The 15,174-nt window shown below is 41.7% G+C and overlaps 1 protein-coding gene across 5 annotated transcripts in view; it reads right to left on the bottom strand.

Annotated features, from left to right (window-relative positions):
* Window positions 1-15,174, bottom strand: part of tet3 (tet methylcytosine dioxygenase 3) — a 53,181-nt gene that overhangs the window by 16,109 nt on the left and 21,898 nt on the right. For 2 of the 5 annotated variants that reach the window (XM_023342842.1, XM_023342843.1), the window contains one exon: window positions 665-3,533. In XM_023342842.1, coding sequence (XP_023198610.1) covers window positions 665-3,533 — 2,869 coding nt within the window. Of the gene's footprint in view, window positions 1-664; window positions 3,534-8,318; window positions 8,757-9,416; window positions 10,613-14,885; window positions 15,071-15,174 lie in introns of those variants that run through there. The other 3 variants (XM_023342844.1, XM_023342846.1, XM_023342845.1) reach the window with 3 other exon arrangements.

Raw genomic sequence — 15,174 nt, 5'->3', positions numbered from 1 at the left:
GAGGTGTGTGTGTGTGTGTGTGTGGGGGGGGGGGGGGGGTGGAGGGGGATGCTCAAATTATGGTTTTTAAAGCTATAACTATGTCTCTAGAAGGTGTTTAATTCTGGTGTGGTTGCATCCTGCAGAGAGCTGATTAGATACTGGATCAGGAAACTACTGACACGCTTAAACTTTGATTATTGTCAATAAAATGCTGTAAATTTCTTTATAACTTTCCTGGGAATCCTCAACTGAATTGCTAAGTTATTCAGACAGCAGCTACGGTTACTGTCCTGATGAAGAGGCTGCATGATTTTAAGAAAACCTCAGAATGTGAAATCAGGAATTGGAATAACTCTATTCAACTGGGAAAATGTATTATTGGAGTGATGAGTGTCAATGCATGGCATTTTAAATCCAATAGCAAAACGTAGAATCCAAAGTAGTCTTTTGCAATTGTGATTCTGCTCTTACATTGTCATGATGACTGAGAATCAAAATATTTTAAATATGGTTAAGGTGGATCACTTATGCAGACCAAGAAGTAAAGGTGGCTACAAAAAATATGTATGCTCAGATTACATTTCTAACTTAAATGTATCTCCGCACCTCGATGTCTCTCTGCAATACTTTAAAGCTTTCTGTCCACTGACAGAAATCTGTCAAAATCTGTGCACACACTTACCCACACAGGTACAGGTTGGGAACTCGGACTGTGGATCCTTGATCGGAGTATCCAGCAGGTTCTTGGTAGGGGTGTCTAGGTAGCGCAAGGGGGAGTCTAGAAAGCCTTTTAGAGATGGTGAGGAATTTAGGCCATCCTTTACCGGCGTGCCCTCCTCAGAGTAGCATGTGGTGGATAGTACCGCTAATTCTCCTGAAGCTTCAATTTTAATTCGCTTAGGCAGTGGAGAGTCTTGCATGCCCAGTGCTTCCTCTAACATTCTTTGCTGCAGCTGCTGCTTGTCCAAAATAGTCTCCTGGTTCTGAGAAACATTGACAGGCCTTGTATGTTCACGGCCCTCATTGGAAGGCTGACTAACTGTTAATTCACTTTGGGTATCAGAGTCACTCTTGCTAATTTCCATTTTCTGATCGTCTGATTGAGGTGTGTTGTTGGCTTGAGGAGTAGGGATTGAGGAGACAGACTGGGTGGTGTTAGATGATGCTAGACTGAGGTCTTGAGGACTGATCAGGGATTGATTCGCTAGTGTAGGGGCCGGAGTGGTCTCCTCCTTGCATGGACTTGCGGACGTGTCTGGGGCCAAGTTTCCAAATTCAGCCTCGAACTGGCGGATCAGCTCTTCGTACTTTGGATCTATGTTAATGAGTTTCTGCAGTGGCGAGGTGTTGGATGGAGTTGTGGAGGTCACAGGTGTGGCATTGCTGGTGTTGGTGGAGGTTAAATTGATGCTTGCTTCTTCTGATTTTGAGATGGCTGAAAGAACCACAGATGTGGACGAGGGATCCGTGACAGCTGGAGCGTTTCCCGTTGTAACATTGGAAGAAGGAATTAGAGAGGTGTTGGAAATGCATACCTGAGATTGTTCTGGGGCAGGGAGACCTGCTGCAGAAGCCTGAGCGGAGTTACGGAGGAGGGCCAAAGGGTTGAGAGAGCATATTTGGGAATTGGTCAGGGATGGGGATGTGTCCTTCATGTGAACTGGTGGTTTTTGTATAGCGATTTGAGCCTGAGGGAGGAAGGTTGGCATGGAGGCTTTCTGCTTGTTCTTCTTGATGATTATCTGTTTGGGCTTGGGAAGAGCAGGACCTATAGCCATTAAACCCACTGATTTTATAACAGAAGACCCGTGGGTGTTTTTCCTCCTCTTGGGTTCCTGTTTGATTGGTAGAACTGACATACCTTCAGCATCTATCTGGGGCCACCATTTTTTCAAGTCTTGACATGTCATAGGTGCACGTGAGCTTGGTACTCCAAAGCCAGGTGGTTGGGTAGAGAACAGGTTCCTCCTGTGATGGAGGTGATGTTGTAGAGCTGCCTGAGTGGAGTGACGTATGGCTGCTTGGCCAGGAGACATAGGATTTCCAGGGTAATGCTGTCCCTGCTGTTGACCATTAGACATTTCATAACGTCCAGTTGAGGAAGTGTGATGATAATGCTCACCAGAGTCTGGCTCTTGTTTTATTCTGCCCTGGACCTGAATGCCACCATTCTGATTCAAGCTAAGCTGCTGTGTGAGGGGAAGCTTAAAAGAAGCATTTTTCAACTTGGTGTCACCGAGCAGCTGTTTAAGCTCTGACATGGGGTCTGAGCTATTTGGAGGAGCAGTTGCAAAGTGAGCATGGGGCTCAGGCTTTCTGAACATCCATGGATTTCTCTGTTCAGGATCTCTGTCAGAGCCCTGCCTCCACTGCTGCGGATTAGGACTGAAACCTGGAGCTTTTCCCTGACCTGGAAATGGAGAGGTAGAGGATGGGAGAGGAGAAGCATGGCCTGGCTGGCCCTGGGACTGGGGCCTATGGTGTTCGTAAGATACTGCACCCTGCTGGTTGGGATGCAGCCCTGGAGGGACAGACTGGGATCGTGATGATGAGTTGTTGTTAAGAGAGGAAGGGATCAAACTAGGTGTGTTTTGGTGGTTATGAAAGTTGTTTCGGAAAACCTGACCTGGAGCACTGACTAGTTGAGGGCTGGATAGCTGTGTGAGTGCATCTATCGCAAGGGCAGTCTGAAGACTGATGTTTTTCTCCTTGGCTATGGAGAGCACCTGGGGGGAGCAAGGAATAGGGGGTTTGGAGGAGGGCACTTGGTCTTGGTGAGAGTACTGATTAACTTCCTGTTGCTGTTGCAAACATGAAGTGGACATACGGTGGGCACCATTCACTTGTTGGTATGTCTGATGTTGATGTGGCAAATGGGGTTGCTCCAAATGTGGGGCCTCATCACCCATTTTGTGAGATCCTTGATCCCTTCTAGTTGCTAATTTAATTTTCTTTTCCAACCACTCCAGGTAGTCTGGACAACCATGCCCATCACAGTTGCAATTAGGGGGCTTGTGCCCATGTTTAGCTTGGCTCAGTGCTGCCTGTAAGATGTCAAGGTCTTCCAAAGGTTCGCAGCTTGTTTCAGGAGCACCTGCAGAGACTCTAGAATGAGCACCATCAGCATGTGTCTCTTGGGTGAACTTCTCATATAACTTGGCTGTATTAGGTTGCAGGACAAGGCAAGATGAAGAGGAAGAAGGAGGCAAAGCGCTAGCCGTAGCAGAAAACGCTACCAGATTCTGGGCATCTTCTATATCTGCATAGTGGACTCCCTCAGCAGGGGTTGTACCACTACTGCTGCTCCAGCATGATTGCTGCTGTTGGGTCTCATTGACCTTGCTATGTCCTGGCACCCAGCGTTGCCTTTCAGGCACACCTCCTGCCCTCTGCTCGTCTGTTTCCATAGATGCCTCGTCATTGTTATGGTAGGGGTTCACCCCATTGGCCAAATCCAGGCTCAACGCGCCTTCCTGGAGGCGGTCGTGTGAACCAATTTCCATCTGGCCTCCGTTTGTGAGGCCATCCACTGTAGTGACTTTGTGAACAGTCTGAAAGACAAAAATGCAGAGTGGTAAGTAAAGCTGTGCAAAGCAAAGCAACATTATACACTCACAAAATAAGTGGTACAAATAAGAAGTATTGAGCTGATTGTGTTCAGTTGTTTATATCGCAAATATGGATATGAAAATGTTTTAACACCTTGTACATCAGTAATAGAGAGACATCCAAGTAAAAGAGTAATTCCATTTTTGCAGGATCAATCCAAGGTTTCATTGGAGCTATTCCCTGACTTGATTTTACATATTCAGTACTTTCAGTATTACAGAGCATTCAAGATCAAATCAATGAACACAGATATGAGCCAAATTATCCACCATAGAGTGGTTTTACATCAGGCACAAAACGAGTCCACACTTTCACATGTAGCACAACAGTATCACATTTGGACACTGTGCTTTAGATCAGTTGGGTTATGCAAAGCAGGCTGCTGAGCTAGATACACAATGATAAACGGCGAGGACTGAAAAGTAGACGGACACTACCTGCCTCATTTTTTAGTTATAGGAAAAATATTTTCAGCCCAAATTTATTTGTACCCCTGGCAGATTAAGAACTAAAAATATTTTTACTCAACCAATAGATCTGTTTCAGCTAGGAAATGAGATGAGCATCTACAACAATGCTAGAAAAGTATTAATTTTTGAAAACCTATTTATACTCTTCTTAAGAATCAATAGGAAACTTTTACTTATTCTCACTCTCACAGCTATCAAAGTAGGACTGGACTTTATTAGAAAAATATGTAATTGCAATAACTATACCAGTTATGATCAAAGCTCATTTGTATGGGTATGGTCATGTATGATCATTAAAGCCAGTTAAACTCTATTCAAATGCTGAAATACATAATGGTTATGCAGTGAGTGAATGCATGACATAAATTATAATGTCTGACTAAATATTGCATCCAATGAGTCTTTAGTGATTGCATTTCAAAATACTGTGGAGCTCTAAATCAAACTATTCTCCACTGAAATTTTTGATGTCTTATCTAGGGTTGCACCGATTTCAGTTTTCTGGCTGATCATTGATCACCGACCTGCTGATTTCAATTTTAGCTGATCCCGATTTTTTTAGTTTCCATCTCCCCTACAGTGCAAAAGTCGCAAAGTTGACAGGAGGAAGATGATCAGTTTTTCATGTATCTGCTGAACACCAATCTTCCAAAATTAAGGAAATTGAAGAAAATGTATTGGCACTAAGCTCCCTCCACTGATTCTCTATGAGTTTGGATTCTCTCTGCTTTCCTCCTAAACATTAATACTACCTTTAGTGATAAGAAACATGTCGTTAAAATAAGTAGATTGTTTTGAACTTAAACCAGCAGGGTATCAATGATGTTAGACTGTAGCCTATCAATAATAATACATAGAACAAAAACAAACAATACAATTTTCTTTTTGAGCTCTTTATGTAAACATCATCACATTGGTTACGAAGCAGCAGTGATGACAGTCTAACATACTTTTCAATCCGAGATGACAGGTTGTCTGTAAGACAGTGGAACATTTTGTCCAAGCACAGCCTTGTGTTGAAATATTACTGTTACTCAGTCATGACAGTCACATTAAGGGATTATCCATTCGTTGAACAATTATCCATTCACTTGATTATCTCAGTTAATAAATATGTTACCTCAACTTACAAATTAACAGCGATAAAAAAATAAAAAGAATTTCAGGTGCTACTAGCCTACTGGAGGTAATGATGGCAAGAAATGTAAGAAGTTCACTTTAACAAAAAAAAAGCCTAAGAAAAAAAGTACTAGGAGAATTAGATAAAGTGAAAATGGTGAAGTACATGTTGTTGCATCACTTGACCTAGAAGACCTCCTCTTCATCAGTCAAACTTGACTGGGCCTGATTCTTTTAGGAATAACCTCCTTTAACAGCAGAGGGGATTCAAAGGGTTATTCAAACTATAAGATTTACAAGGATAAATAGTTGAGAGTTTTGTTCATGTAAAGCTTGTTTTTAACTACTGTAGTGATTGTCCAGGAAAAGATCTGCTCTGTGCATAAGCACTAAGAGAAATAGATGTGGAAAATCAATTCCTTTTTTTCAAGCAACAGGTACAGTGACTTTTTACAGCTCAGAGGCAGGTTCAGCTGGTTTAAGGTCTTTCCAGGTGTGAGACTTATCATGAGCTGACAGTACAGCCACATATCCAACTTACCCTGCATTTGAAAACCAATAAGTCACCATGTTGGGAGCTCCAAATTTCTAAGTATTTCATTTGTATCCTAGATGGTTTCTTGAAGTCTCACTTATTTTACATTATTATCTACAAGTCCCAAGAGCCAGCAAATAAATATAATTCAAGGACAGGTTCAGAAATCATTGACAGAGTTCATGTTGTGCCTAAACAGTGTATTCCAACATGCTCAATGGCCCTTGTGAAAAAGAAACACGGACAGAGTTACTAGTTACTTTAGCACTAACGCAGAAAGCCAACAGACAGGAGAGTTATTCAATGTTCTGGAAAATCTTGTGATCAACTTTTAGGTTTAACAGCTCTGGTGTCAGACCAGCCGGAAACTTAAACCTACGATGAATTAATGCACTGCCAGGTCATGGAAGCAAACACTCTATGGTGTGGAAGTTGGTATGGTGGGAAGAACACTCAACGTTAGCTGTTTTACATTTTACTGGGTTGTTTAAAAGAAATCTGTATCTTCTGCAGAGGCATGTGGGCAGTTCCTTCAGGTTGAAGAGAGCTAGACTTTGGCAAACGTCAGCCATTTCACTCCTAAGCCACCTTGTTCTGTCAGTTCTGTACAGACATCAGATTTTAGCTTTATCAGCTTATAAAGACCTGCTGTTGTCACAGTAAGTTGGTTTCTCCATCCAACTTGTTGGGGAACATACTTCTGGAAATTGTTTTCTCTCTTGCTGCTGGAAAATTCTTCTTCTGTACTGCACTTCATTAGAGAAGGAGTCTCAGTGGAAACTCAAAAAATAAGATTTGATTGTCTAAGTATGTGATTATTTTTAATGTGATCAATATATTTTGACTGATGTTGACAGTTTCCCTGTTAAACATATTTCTTTTGTGGTAAATGTACATTATAAAATTCCAAAAGTCCTAATCATTAGCTCTGTTTCCATCTTATTGTCACAAGAATTTTGAGCAATCAGTCATGTGAGATAAATATTTGCTACATCAGAACTCAACTTTTTTTTTTTGGAAAAGCTAAAAAACTCTCACCTCAAGCAAGTGTGAAAACTGTTTTGCGAAATGGAGGAAGTTATTTTGACCTTTTCTAATGAGAAACTTTAAAATATGCATTGTACACAAAAAATTGATGGAAACGTTTTTGTTTTCAATTGCTACTGACATGTTTTACAGTGACCTCTGTCTCACACAGTGTGATGTTTTTCCTAATACAAATAAACAAGAATGTTAGAACGAACATTGTTTTAGAGCGCGTATACTGACCACAAATCTTTGATCAGTACACATATATCATCACTCCTAAAATATACTAGAAACTGCTAAGATACACTAGACAATCGTTCACTGCTTTATCAAAAGCAAGGAAACATTTTGCTTGTTCAAAGTTCTTTGCCAAAAAACATGTGGTAAATAAATCATAAACTAGACTCCTACTTCTCACTGAAGGTCTTACACTCAATACCAATGTGAAGTGATATGGAGCGAGGTGAATCCACTAGGATCCTTCCAAGTCCTAGCATTGCATGACGGTAGAAGTGAGTCTAACATTGAGCTTCCCCATCTTTGAATATTACTGAAATGAGTCTTTGAAGTGGGTAATTACTGGACAGGCAGTGTGCTTGTGTCTTTTGAATCCACCTTCTGTGCTGGGGGTTCCTGGGTGGGTGGAGGGGTGGCGTCAAACAGCCGGCATGTAATACGTGAGAGGCCCCATGTCTGTACTATCAGCGGCATCAGATGGGAAAGAGGAAGGCGGGGGGGAGGTAGTGTGCGGCAGTTATGAGAACTGCAGTGTGTTGAAACAGGCTGACTGCAGGGGTGCACAGTCTAACATCCCACAACCATGTACTGTCAGTCACACTGACACTCTCCTTTCCTGTTTTTCTGTTACACACACAAACCTGTGGGGGGTTTACTTCTCTTAAGTTGGAAGCTTAGAATGACTGTAATTTAGATAACCAATGTAGAGAAGGTTACACCTCACCAAATATTATTCAGTGCATGCATGCTGAATTCTCATAGCCTGAGCTTTAATTGTATTTGAAGGGACTTCTAATTGAAAAGTGCTGACATCTGCTCTAATTTTCACCTGTGATGCTCCCTAATGGACTGAACAGACCACATGAAAAATATTTATACCACGACAGAGCTGAGAGCCTTCGTCCTTTCCTAAACGCCTCCCTTTATTTTACTTGCAAACACACATAAACCATTGTGCCGACTTGACCCATGCCACAAAGTACCACGCACACATATATTTCCATCCAACCGGATCAAATCTAGTCAAACCTGGTACACCAGACAAACTGGCTTAGCAGGTTTGTTTGAGAGAGAAACAAGTGCAGTTTAACTGACTCTCCACAAAAAAATGGAGGGAGGAGACAAAGCACTGGAGAATACTAGTTGTGGCACTGAGGGGGTTAAGTTCAGTTTCTGAGCAGACAGCTGAACCCAAATCCCACATACACAACACCACCCCATCCCCCTGCCTTCCCCCCACCCCTTCCTCGGCTGGCGTGACGAGCAGGAACATGAAGCAGAGACCCTGACAAAATTAAGCCGGCTGCGAGCCTCGAAGATCCACAACGCATACTTACGCCGTCCGAGGTGTCCAGACGGGGCTGCCGGGAAAAAAGAAGAGACCAGAGGAGGAGACGGAGAGGGGCATGAGACTTGCTTGCCGGTATGGTGATCCCCAAGCAATCTGTCCTTGCAGGGTTGTATTCCCTATTTTTTGTTGTTGTTTTATTCCTTGTCGTCTGTGCGGCACACAGACATGGCGAGTACCAAAACACGCATACACGCAGTCACGCGCACGCACGCAGCCAGCAACGCACGCAACCCACACCTCCCCCCGGCACGGCACGCACGTTACTCATTCTCTTGGCTCGTCTTAAAGCCAAAGCTTTCTGTTCTGTCCTTTTTCCTTTCTCATTATCTATGTCTGCTCCTCCCTTCCCTTTTTCAATATCCTCTTTCTCTCACTTGACTACACATGCAGTCGGCTTCTCTTTGCAGCCCCCACCTTCCCCTCTCTTTGCTTCCCTCCCTCCATAACTCCCTCCCTCTTGTGCAGCCTCCCCCTCCATCTCCTCTCCTCTCTCTCTCGTCAGTGTGTGCTTAGTGAGAAGCCATTATCTGAGCCGCGGCAGGCACGTACGTACAATGCAATGGAGGAGTGTGCAGTAAGCAGAAACACAGAGAGCAGTGGGGGATAGTCGCTGGTAGCAGCAGCCTAGGAAACAGCTTGGTGCAGAGGAGCGCGTACCAATGAGAACATCTCTCTCTGACTATATCCACGCCCTCCAGCGCTGCTGCCTCTGTTGCATTCGATGGCGTTACATTGCAGGCTGTGTCTATCTCCAAAAAAATGACTATTTTGGTTTCGTTCCTGCACCTCTGCTTTCAATGGCGGAGGCGAAATGGTGGCCGCCGAGCGAACAGATGATCTCAATTAAGAGGCAAAAGGGAAAAGAAGCAAAGAAAAGCAACACTATTTTCTATACGCGCTGCAAACATCATCCGCTCTTCCTCACTGATTTTTTTCCATCCCTTGTTGGAGAGTTTAGTTTCGACAAAACTAGAAGTTGCTGGTAACGTCTTGATCATTCGGCGATCACATCAAATCACCATTTCTTGCAAACTCTTCAGTCTCCCACTTGTGGCTTTAAACAAATCCTACTAATTGACAATACCTGCACAAGAGGGCTGGTAGATAAAGAGCAGGTTGCCTTGCTGGCCCATCCTCAACAATCCAAAGGATGCGGCTACGGTGAATGGGTTCCTTGGAGCATCTGATGTTAAGACCATGCATCAAACTCAATGAGGTCAACTAGTCCATCTATGCTGGGGGCAGAAAACAGAAACCTGATGAGAATCATACAATCGGGTAAAAAAGTGAACGCAATGGAGAGGAAACCTTCAAAAGCACTCTGACAACAGCGAGTCGGGGAGAAGGATGATTCTGGAGAAAGACAGTGAGGGAAGTCTGTAGAGACAAACTGGTCAGCTATAATTTTGATTTTCCTTAACTAGAAAGAAGAGCTTTGCAGAAAGAGGACATATAGACAGGATCGTCAGCTTGCAGCCAAACGAAGATAGCTGTCTCCAATAATCAACCCACTGCATTCGCAAATAGAGACAACCTAGAGCTTCTGTCTTCACCAGTCTCCCAGCCTACAATAACACACACACCTCATATCGCTCTGCCTTAGCTTCACTGCCATTATCATAAACAGCCTCGCCGTGATAGCAGATTGTTTCCTCTCGCTCACTTGCTGGCTGACAGGCCTTGTCGTCCTCTCCTCTCTCCAAAGTACTGCCGGAGTTTAGAGAACCGATTTAACCAGGTAGACGAGGTGGAGGAAAGAGAAGGGACATAGCTGTCTCCCCATGCAGATCGCTCAGACCCCTGCTTGGTGTTTCTCTTACATTACTCAGCGTGTCAGCCAGCCACACTCTGCTATGACTGGATTAACTTCAGTTGTCTACCCCTGCTTTACTTATTCTGCTTTTCCCCAGCTCTCTTGGTCTCCCCAAATTTCTCATTTTCTCGTGCTTTTTCAACAGCCTCCGACTCCCTTTCTCGCTCAGTTCTTCTGTTCAGTTTCCTGAGCCTGCTCTCCTCCTGGTATAGCTCACTGCATTACAGCTCCGACATTTTCTGAGGCACCCGATCTAGACCGAACACCGCCTGCCTCCGTCGTTAACTCAAATATTCGTACAAAACGCACGCAGATGAGCACCAAACCAAAAGAGAAACACGGCGCAGCCGAAACTGTCAAAGACAAGGGGAGAGGAGAAGTAGAGCGCTGGGTCATGTGATGGCTGTTCACCAATCAGCAAGAGGGAGAGCAGAGAGTAAGAGAGGTAGGAAACACAGACAGTGATGACGCAACTGCCTCATCATCGATGTCTCCCACCAGGATGTTGCCTCCACCACTGGGTGGGCAGCAATAATATTGGCTCAACTAACCCTTTCCGTGCTATCAACCAGCCCACACACCAACCGACACTTGAGTACACCCAACCAGTTCGTGCTCACTCGCTTCGCTCGCTCACTCCCTCAGCTGCGGTGACACAGCGTTTCTAGCTCAAGACTCAACCTCTGTACCACACGCTCTCCGCCCACACCGTGCTGCGCACACTGAAAACAACAAGTCCATTTTACAGTCTTGGAATGCTGGCGTTCTTATCTCCCGTTTTGTTATTCTACAGTTTAATTGGGATGGGGAAAAAAAGGACTTCAGCTGAGATCAAAAGCAAATAAGAAAGCCATTAAAAGAGAATAATATCACGTGGCTGGGTAACACTAGAGGACTTTCAACAACATGAACCCCAGGAAACCTGTCTCTGCCAATGCCTGGTGACAAAAATGCAGACCAAAAAATTAACATAAAGGGTGATGTCTCAATCAGCCCACAGAAAATCATGAAAGACTCACACAACAAACAAAAACATTGTTCTCCTTTAGCCGTCCAGCACCGCCGGACACTGGAGTTGTGTACCCAGCAAGAGTGTATCAGGACATGACTTCATCTGATGTAGGTTGTTGTTGTGAACTACAGACATATAATTGCTTCACCCTTTACTGCCTGTTGCATTTATGCTTGAAACTCACTTTGAAGTAGGAAAGAAATTTCTCTGCTGTGCTGACAGACTTAGGAGTTAAGGAAAAATCATCAAACCACGTTTTCTTAGTTAACCTTGATAGTAAGGCTGCATATTACATTATCATTGACAAATATATAATCTCTGTAGTACTGTTTGTCTTTCTGCCATCCCCCTATTTTAATGATAATTAATAAAATGTTACAAAATAAACAATGAATAAATGAAGCACATTAACAGGTAATGTGAAATGTCGTGATTATGTGTCGTGATAATACTTTGTTCACATATGACGAGGACATATGTTCAATTTAATCCTTTTGACCACAATGAATATAAAACGCAAAATGTTAGGTTTTAGATACTCTAAAAATATTGAAAATGAAGTTCCTTCAAAGAATCAAAAAAAATTTTTTTAATGCTACTGCTATTTTTATTTGCTTTACAATCTGATTATTAACTTGATGTAATTACAACTGGATTGAATTAAAGGAAACAGATAGTAAATGAATGCAACATTAAAGACTTGGAGAAAATCAAAGTGTTTCTCCTAAAGGGCCAAAAGAGTCAGGAGCTCCTATAAAAGATACCAATCATCCTGGGTGTCAAGCTTCCACAGTAGTGTGAACATTTTGGGTTCTTATCAGAAAGCGGTTTTAGTGACAGATTGACAGACAACACAGAAATGATTTAAAGGGAGTGTGTGAATACACTGACGAGTAAAACCATTAGCCGCTAATGACGTTACAATAGGCATCTGATTAGCAGCTCCCTGTCAGATAGAACTACAGGATGACTCGGGACCGCTTTTGATCCTCTGCTGTTCAGACTTTTAAATAGTCAGACTTATTAAACCATAACAGAATAACTCTGTTAGCAGAGATTCAGTAAAACAAACTTTCAAAATAAACTCAGTTGTAAAGCAAAAAAATAAGACAAAAGGATTAAAATTTTTTCAAAAAATATAGTAAACATCTTACATCATTCTTGTGTTTAATTTGTGAGCTGTGTGTTGTCTCACCCAGAGTTAATGTCTAACTGTAACCTTGCCCTTTTTAATACCTAACTTAAGCAGTTAGAGGACTGTAACAATAATATACAGCTGCAGAGAGCAAACGCCAGACAAACCTGACTGAGATCCCTTCTAGTCGGTCCAGTAAGCCTTCCTGTCCATGCATGAACAAAGGTAACAGACGGTTTATGATCTAAAACTCAGATGTAGTTAATGTTTATGTATAGGGTTAGAGATAAGGGTTAGCTTTAGAGCATTATATAGGCACATTCTTCAACTGCAAAAAGCTCTAGAGGAAAGGTTTTAAAGTACATAAACAAAACGCGAGCTTACATATTAAAAAGGCAACAAGCAGAGAATACAATCTATAAAATTAGGGATTCCCATTACAAATTCTTCATATTACAAAGTAAAAAAACCCCAACTACGTTCTGAAATGTTTTAAACACATCTATATAGTCAACCCAAAACAGATGTGACCAAACTTTTAATTGGACTGCATAAAGTTTTTCAGGATGATCTCCGGACTTCAGGAGATTATTAAAACAATAAATGTCACTTACATAAAACAAAAATGAGACAGGGAATCCAACCGCACTCTTTCAGGAGACATCTGGAAGAAATACTGTGGAGGATATATTATGATGTTTGTACTTTTGCAGAGCGTTTGGATGGAAGTTATCACCCCGGTTCAGTAAAGCCACCGTACGGGTTCTTCTTGCTGCTGGAGGCTGCGTCACTCCCAGGAAGTTATCATTTATTTTGGGAATGTCCAAAAATAATTATTTTCTGCCAGCATATCTGTGCAGAACTAGAGACTATATTTGGTTTATACACTCAAATACTGTAATGATAAAACTAAACATTTACTTGGAATACTGACTTTAGCAGGAAGAAAAGAAATTCCAAAGAAACGGCATAATATACATGAATAATATAGCATCTATGATGTATTTGTGATGGAAAGAATCACTTTCTCAATGAGACTTTAGCAATCCACATTTGAAGGTGTCTGGAAAAATAGAAAATGTATTTTTCCCTCAGATGCTCTTCTTTTGTTTAGGTCTCTTTTTTTCTTTTCTCTTTCTTTCTGTGGTACAGAACGGTCACTTTCCTAAAATAATGGCCAAAGTCTTTTTGGTTTTTTTGTCTAAATCATCTTTTGGCAAAACATGACGTAGACCATTATTTTATGAAGGAGACGTTATGAGGTTTAAAAAGAAAAAGATTTCGGCATAAAGTAGCTAAAAACAATGAAGGAATGAGAAAAGGAAAAATGAGATTCTAGTTATTTCCTATGTTCATCTCCAGGTTGGAATTTTGTTCCGTACTTTTCTGTAAAAAAACTTTTTGCAGAAAATGTTGAGGCACATTTAAAGCAAGAACGAGTAAATTACATATCGTCACCTTCCTAAAATTAATTGCCTAGGTCATTTTCTGGCCCAAATTATCATTTGGGGGGGGAAAAAGGTGATGATATTTTTTCCAGAAATCACTTTTGTCAAATAATGACTTAAGCCTTTATTTTAGGAAGGTGACGGTATGTTAAAAAGTTAACAAAGGAAAGCTAGCAGAGCACACCAAGTGACTGACTCTGTCTGTTTAGTGGTTTCAAATCTTAAATTTTGTAAACAAAACACATAATCTGTATGCTGGTATTTTTCTTTCTTCCAATAAAAAAAAATTGACTAACAATAAATATTTCTGAAATGTCAAGCTTTAAATAACCACAGACTGAAAGCAAAGACAAATATACTTTAAGTGGACAGAATGATGATCAACTGGATAATGAAGTCTGGAAATACAGATATTATTCCAAAGACTCATTTCCTTTTTCATGCCTATACATATCTGGAATATACATAGATCAAATCCCAGATCTGGACAGACTAGCTAAGATCTCAGTAAAGTGGAAACTTCTTCGATTTAAAAACTATGGCAAAATACTGAAAATGACTTCAAAGAAAAAAAATAATATTTTTTTAATGGTACTGGCATTTTATATCTGCTTTACAATCTGACTATTAACTAACAGATAACAGAATCGGAGCTGGAAATGTTTCTGCATGTTGTCCTGAAATGACTTTGTTTGTTGTGAACTTTAATAACCCAAAATGAACTGCTATGAGTGTGTGTGTTGGAAACAAAGTTTCCAAAGCACTGATAAGCGATTCGCAGACATCAGCATAAAGACGGGGTCATTTCACATAAACCACTACTCAACGTTTCTGGTTGGTCTCTCTACCACAATCAGGTCGGATTATCTTAAAAGCAAAAAAATAAAATAATAATTCATCAGCCAAATACGAATTTGTCTTCCAAGACAACTTTTCTTTAGGTTTCATTGTAGCAACAGTTGAGACAAATAGGTTTTCAACCAGCAGACTCTTGTGACTAATGTTTCAACTGAAAGCAGCCTGAAGCCTCATCTTCTAAACAGATTCAACTCCTCACTTCACATGAGAACCAAGCATTCGGTCTGTAGACGCTCAAATTAAACTGATCTTTTTCACTTATCGGGTGAAAATGAAAACACACTTACGTTGAAATGGCTGTAACCCGGCATTGAGAACGAGAGCGAGTGGAAAGAGCGAGACAAAGACTCCTAATCTTGCATCGATCACCTCGACTCACACAGAAGTCAAACTGTCATCCAAATGAGCTGTCTCCCGCCCTCATCTTAGCCTCTTTTTCTCCATCTCTCTCTCTCTCGCTCTCTGCCTCAGGCTCGGTGTTTCTCAGCAGCACAGAGGAAAGGTTCTGGTAGTAGGAGGGATGACTGAGAACAAAAGTCCATCCTCAGTGGTGTGTGCGAGTTGCTGTTTATGACT

The sequence above is a fragment of the Xiphophorus maculatus genome, chromosome 11 (assembly GCF_002775205.1).
Source record: "Xiphophorus maculatus strain JP 163 A chromosome 11, X_maculatus-5.0-male, whole genome shotgun sequence".
Taxonomy (NCBI): Eukaryota; Metazoa; Chordata; class Actinopteri; order Cyprinodontiformes; family Poeciliidae; genus Xiphophorus; species Xiphophorus maculatus.
This window is presented reverse-complemented; position numbering and strand designations above follow the sequence as displayed.